The 6,906-nt window shown below is 39.5% G+C and overlaps 1 protein-coding gene across 1 annotated transcript; it reads right to left on the bottom strand.

Annotated features, from left to right (window-relative positions):
• Positions 1–3,322: 3,322 nt before the first annotated feature.
• Positions 3,323–5,184, bottom strand: LOC137544531 (putative nuclease HARBI1). Its single transcript, XM_068265613.1, has 2 exons — positions 4,900–5,184; positions 3,323–4,123 (listed from the first exon to the last, which is right to left on the bottom strand). The coding sequence occupies exons 1-2, from the start codon at positions 5,143–5,145 to the stop codon at positions 3,323–3,325; spliced, it is 1,047 nt and encodes a 348-aa protein (XP_068121714.1). The 5' UTR covers positions 5,146–5,184.
• Between the last annotated feature and the right edge of the window lie 1,722 nt (positions 5,185–6,906).

The raw sequence follows: 6,906 nt of genomic DNA, 5'->3' as shown, positions 1-6,906 counted from the left end.
CAAAATAGTCAGACTAATGTCTCTGTACACATACAGTGTGTACATCTATATCTTTATGTTGTGTTGCAAGCAGGAGTTCATGAAAAATTTACATAGGACTGTATAAAAAAAATAAATTTTAACAGCATTAATGATAATGAACAACATTACCTTCATGGCTGAATTGAACATCACACGCCAGTGTGTCCTCCATATCCTCAACTTCTTCCACTATATGCTGTGTGCTGTTGCCTTCATTATCCTCTGCTGTTAGTGCATATGATGGCACGTCCTCCCTTTCATGATGATGCTCCTCTGCCACTTCTTGTTGAGTGTCCATTCCACCTTGGCATGTTCGTTGTGGGTCAGTGTGCTCCCCATTATCTCCATGTTCTTGTGCAGCATCTTCTCCTTCTGCTGCGTCTTCTTGTGCTGCATCTTCTATCTCCCTCAGGCGAGCCCTTTCAGCTTTTCTCTCTGTGTAAAAAAGGGTATTGTTTATTAACCTCCCTGGCGGTAAGCCCGAGCTGAGCTCGGGCTATGCCGCGCAGGGGGAGATCTCAGCCCCTGGTGGGGCGATTTGTGCGCTGTAAATTGCTGTGCGCGCAGCCAGCACTTTGCTAGCCGCGCGCACAGCTTGATCGCCGCCGCTCTGCGGCGATCGGCCGCACGCAGCGGCTGAAGAGGGCCCCCCCCCCCCGCCAGAGCCCTGCGCTGCCCGGACCAATGAGTTCCGGGCAGCGCTATGGGCTGGATCGGGTGTGCCTGACGTCAGGACGTCGGCTGACGTCCATGACGTCATCCCGATCGTCGCCATGGCGACAGGAGAAGCCAAACAGGGGAACGCGTTATATACGCGTTCCCCTGTTTGCTATAGATGCCGGCGACGATCGGACTAGAGGGCCACATGCGCCCTCTAGTGGTGTTTCATGTAGCTACCACTCTGGTAGCTTTACATGAAACAAAAAAAAATTTTTTTTAAAAAAGGATTTTTTTAAATTAGAAAAAAAAAAATTAACCGCCAAGGAGGTTAATATGGTCATGCAAATAACATAATTTGTACTGTGTTAATTATGTAAATATATGTAAAGGCCTATCAGCTTATAAAGTTGTCAAATATATTTACACACTACATGGCTTTAATTTTTTGGCATATTAAGTTTAATTATTTAAAAATCATAGTGGACCTTTATAAGCCTTCCTTAGCATTGCCTCATGACTGCCATCTAGTGGTGCCAGGTATAAAGTTAGTAAGATTCTTCTTTCCACCAATAACAAGCCATCAAAAATAATATTACACATCCTATATCACATTAAACATTTATGTGTTTCTACTTACTATCATGTGCTATTTTTGCTCTCAATCTCTCCAGAACTGTTGGTTCTCTTAATTTCAAATCACACCAGCGCTTTCTTAAATGATCTTTGGTTCTCTGTACCCCATACATCTTCTCTATTCTATGTATGACATGGTTAAGAATGTCACTTTTCCGTTCGTTGGGCCGTTGGTAAACCTGTAACCTCGCGTCATAATCATGTTTGTCCATAATGCGAACCATTTCAGCCATTTCCTCTCTGCTCATGGGTGTTGCTCCGCTGTAACTCCTTCTGCGCGGCATCTTGCAACTCCCCGCACTATTTAAGGAAGTGATGTCACAGGAAATGTGACGCAAGCCATTGTGGGATAGCGTGCGTCTAATCTGTTCGTTTGCATATGAACGATCTTTCTACGCATTATTGCAGTGTTTGCATTAGCGACAACTGTGTTTATCTACTAGCCTATATTGATCAGGTAAGTTTAGTTTTCAATCCAACCTAGCATTGTAAATCTGTTCACAATTTGATTAGTTTTTTTTTTTTCTTTGTACACATTTATCCGATGTCATACCATTACTGCTTTACATTATATTGTATTAGCAAAAAATCATATAAGTTTGTTTGGGTAACGTTGTATTACTCTTTCATTTCCGTATGTTGTTGTGCGACAGCTACATGTAGGAAAGTTTGTTCAATATATAATGTTCGTTGTGGAAACGTTTGTTTGTAAATAATTACATGGATTACATGCACATTCTTTGTCTTATTATGTAACATTACCACTATGTTACCTTACTGCCAGAGCAGAGAAGCAACATCATTAGTATATCAAATAGAGGATGTTAACTATATGTATACTGACATTAAGGATATATTCACAGTGTGACGGTGTGTTTGTTATGCGACGTTAAACTCACACTGTGCAAGGCCCATGTGATTAGCACTGCAGTGCTGTAAACTGTGTTAGAACACCTTATAACGAGCAACCATAACCTACCACTATGATGGCAAACTAAAGTTAAACCTACTAACACGCAAATGTTGTTTGACTCCTTAGTAACATGTGAACCATCATTTCATATTGTAAAGACTATTGTGATATTGTGTCTGTTTCACAGCATACAGAGTGCTTTGAGGTTAGGTCTGCTTTCAGTTACACCTGACAGATGTTACAATGTACTATTGGCTTTGGATATTTTTAAAGCTCTGTTTGAAATTACCTTTATGGTGGCCATACATGGTACAATTTTATCATACAATCTTACTGTTTCTATGTAGTACACGTGTACATTAAGTGAATATAGTGATAGTATCATTTAGTCAGTTCACTTATAATACATGGAATTTGTAAGATTGGATGAAACAATTGTACCATCTATTGCGACCATTACACATATGCACATCATAATTTAGTTTTTGATCTTTTTACAGGACAATGTCAAACATTGATGTATTTATGACACCAGAATTCCTGAGGGAATTTATAGAGGCCTACCGCTCATATGCCTGCTTATGGAAGATCAAAACACCAGAATAAAAAATGCAGCACATTAAAAACCAAGCATATGAGAGGCTACGACAGTTGTGCTGCAAAGTGTATCCGCGTGCCACAGTATCTTATGTAAAAAAAAAAAATTAATAACTTGCGCAAAGTATTTAAAAGAGAACATAATAAAGTCAGAGATTCTAAAAAATCAGGCTGTGCAGCCCGTGACATCTATAAGCCAAGGTTATGGTATTACCATATGTTGGAGTTCACATCTGACCAGGAGGAAAGCAGAGAAACTATCAGCAACCTAACTAATGATAATACTAATGAGGCTACTACCAGCTATGAAAGGGCGCAAATGGAGTCAGCATTGCGTGAAGACGAGGAGGAGGAAAATATTGAAGAGGGCACATACAATGAAGATCAGGTAACACTCATTTTTATTAATGGTAAATTAACATAACAGCTGAATAAATGGCACAACCACCCCCCTCCCACAACTGATAAGGTACAGAAATGTGTATTAAGTACCACATACTACACCATGCGATGTTGCCATGGAACTGAACCTGCACCATTAACATAATTCAGATATTGATCTCTGTTTTCTTTAGCACTCAGTGTTGGATTCCTGGGTGCGGCTGTTTGCAGCTCAGTCAATGGTGTGTGTTGATTACGCCATTCTCCCGGAATAACTGTACCTAATTCGAGGTCCTCCTGGTCCACACTGTTGGGGGGCATGTATTGCAAACCATGTCTACGCCTCAGAAAATTATGCAGCATGCAACATGCATATACAACCACATCAATTTTATCCATTCTTAAATTTATAGCAGTATGTAATACTCTAAATCTGTTGGCTAATATCCCAAAAGCATTCTCCACTATTCTGCGTGCTCTTGATAGTCTATAATTAAAAATTTTACGCTCATAGTTCAATGTACGTTGTGGAAAAGGCTTTAGAACATGCTCGTGCAATGCAAAGGCCTCGTCAGCAACATACACAAAATTTAAACCAAGCTTAGTTTGTCCATTATTGGGTAAATGCAGCAAATTCCTCTTGAGTTTACGCATAAAAGATGTTTTCTCTATGACACCACCATCTGAAACTCTGCCATTTGCACCTATATCAACCATGACAAATTCATAATGGGCATTAACTAATGCCATTAAAACAATGCTGTGGAAGCCTTTGTAGTTAAAGTAGAATAATCCACTTCCTCTGGGTGCAATAATTCTAATGTGTTTCCCATCCAAGGCGCCGCCACAGTTTGGAAAGTTCCAAAGATGGTCAAAGTCTTCGGCTATAGCCAACCATTCTTCTGGTGTTGAGGGAAACTGTGTATAAAAATGGACAAAACATTTTTAGTGGCACTAATAATTATTTTTCATTTCTATTTACAATACTTAGACAAACTATGAAGCTGAAGAAGCTTTGGAAACAGAAAGCAGTTCCACTTTCTCAGATATTCACACACAGCAGCCAAAGAAACAGAGGAGGACCAGGAAAAGACAAGTTTCAGAAGTCGATAAAAATATAGATGAAGCAGTGCATCAGGCCATTGGACTCCTGAAAGAACCTGAGGATGAAGTTGATGTATTTGCCCTTGGTGTCAGTAAAAAAATGAAAACACTAGAGCCTGCACAAAGACATGCTGCTGAGGTATACATAACTGACATTTTATATAAAGCTAAAATGAATTTACTCAATACTAATATTCCTTCATACTCACATCAAGCCACCACTGCTCCAACCCCACAACAAACTACTACATCAACACCACCAACACTACCACCACCACCACCACCCCATTATCAATATTTTGAACAACACTATCCGTACAATCAAATGGAAATGTCCCGACAAACAGAAAATCAACATTACACACATTTATAAAGTACCTTACATTGGATTACATGTATGTCTGAAACCTTGCATACAGAGGTTAGAAACATTTGCATTATGTTCCTTTACTTTCAGAAATAAAAATTATGTTTTTTTAGACGCAATCAAAACGGTTCCTTGTTCCTTCTTACACATGCTACACCAAATACATCTATTATGTCCATTAATGAAAATACTACAACCAGTAAATACAATTAAATATATTTACCTTCATATAGTCACGTTTAAGGCAGTTCACAATAGCCTGGCACGTCTCAGGGATAACGTAACCAAGGGCCTGGGGTGATATGCCGGTGGAAAACTTTAGGTCTTGAAGTGATCTTCCTGTTGCCAGAAAACGCAGCGTGGCCATTAATCGTTGCTGGGCAGATATAGCCTTACGCATCCAAGTATCTTGCTTCGATATATATGGTATTAGAAGCTCCAAGAGGTGCTGGAACGTTGATTCACTCATCCGTAAATAATTTTTGAAGTCTTCAGGAGATGAAACACGTAGTTCCCTTAATAAGTTTTCATGAGAGATATTGTCACGCTCTTGAAGCCATTTCTTACACCAGAAACGGCGCTTTCTTGGTGGCTCTTCATCATGAGCTTGCAAAGAACACTTTCTGGCTAAATACAATATTAGCAAAGCACAGGCAACCTTCTTTCGACGGGTTAGCATGTTTTGTTCACAAGAACGAACGTTTAAAGAAAGGCGTGTTCTAACTACGCATCTTCCTCTTTTCTACTGGTCGCTTTCAGACGTCACTTCCCAATACACACCTTTCATATAACAACAACTTACTAAACTCACTTCCTGCCAGTCGTCCATGGTTTGACTCGTTTGTACACAGATCGATCGTTAACTCAATTAATTTACTTACGTCATATCCGCTCTTAATCTCCGTCTGAACTTTCTGCCATCGTTTGTGTGTGTATAACAGTCGATTGAAGTTGGTCGTTTATGGTTGTATACTTTCGTCGAACGACCGTTGGTCTGACTATGTTCCAACCAATTTTTGTATGATGTGTGTATGTAGCTTTAGGCCACATACACACATCAGACCATAGTCTTTGGAAAATGAAAGATCACAGACCAATCTTACCACCCTTCATGTAGTATGAGAGCCATACCTACACAGTCTATTCTATGGAGCTGAACTCCGCATCAGAAAAAAAATCTTTGCAAGATGCTGCACACACAGATGCTGTACAGACACAAAAGATCAGTATCTGCAAAAGATCTTTTCCTGCCAAGAATCCATTCCTGCAAATTGCAATGATAGTCTATGAGATCTGCAGATCATCATACACACATGATTTAACTGACATTCATCTGCAGATCAGATCCACCAGGATGGATTTTTAGATCTGCGGATGATTTCTTGATCTGCAGATGAATGTCAGTTAAATCATGTGTGTATGATGATCTGCAGATATCATAGACTATCATTGCAATTTGCAGGAATGGATTTTTGTCAGGAACAGATATTTTGCAGATACTGATCTTTTGTGTCTGTACAGCATCTGTGTGTGCAGCATCTTGCAAAGATTTCTATCTGATGGGGAGTTCAGCTCCATAGAATAGACTGTGTAGGCATGGCTCTCATACTACATGAAGGGTGGTAAGATTGGTCTGTGATCTTTCATTTTCAAAAGACCATAGTCTGATGTGTGTATGAGCCTTTAGTTGTGGGAAAACCAGCATCCACATAGGAACCATTTGTAACGTATTAAAGAATTTCAAAATTCAAAAATCTGCCTAATGCATGCCAGTAGTAATGTAAAAACATTAAGATATTAAATGATTTATGATTTAAAAATTTGCTTGGTGCATTTCAGTAGTAATAGAAATGTGTTTTACTGCAATAAATTATTTTGTGTAAAATGTAAAAAACTTTGCCTGCTACACCAGGGCTCATGCCAGCCTTGGCCACAGGGAAAGCTATCCTGCATCACCTTTAGCACACAGTATGTCATTTGTTCCTGCTAACATTGGAGTACTCCAAATTATTTGCCTGGTGCCTGCCAGTAGTATAACATTTTTTCAATGTCAGGAATTATTTAAAAGAAAAAAAAATGCCTGTTACAGCAGGCCTCATGCCAGCCTTGGCCACATGGACAGCTTCACCACCTTCAGCACACAGTATGTCATTTGTTTCTACTAACATTGGAGTTGACCAAATTATTTGCCTGGTGCCTGCCAGTAATGTAAAAAAAATGTACAGGTCAT

Source organism: Hyperolius riggenbachi, chromosome 2 (genome assembly GCF_040937935.1).
Source record: "Hyperolius riggenbachi isolate aHypRig1 chromosome 2, aHypRig1.pri, whole genome shotgun sequence".
Taxonomy (NCBI): domain Eukaryota; kingdom Metazoa; phylum Chordata; class Amphibia; order Anura; family Hyperoliidae; genus Hyperolius; species Hyperolius riggenbachi.
Note: the sequence above shows the minus strand (reverse complement) of the source record. Positions and strands in the feature narration are given on the sequence as shown.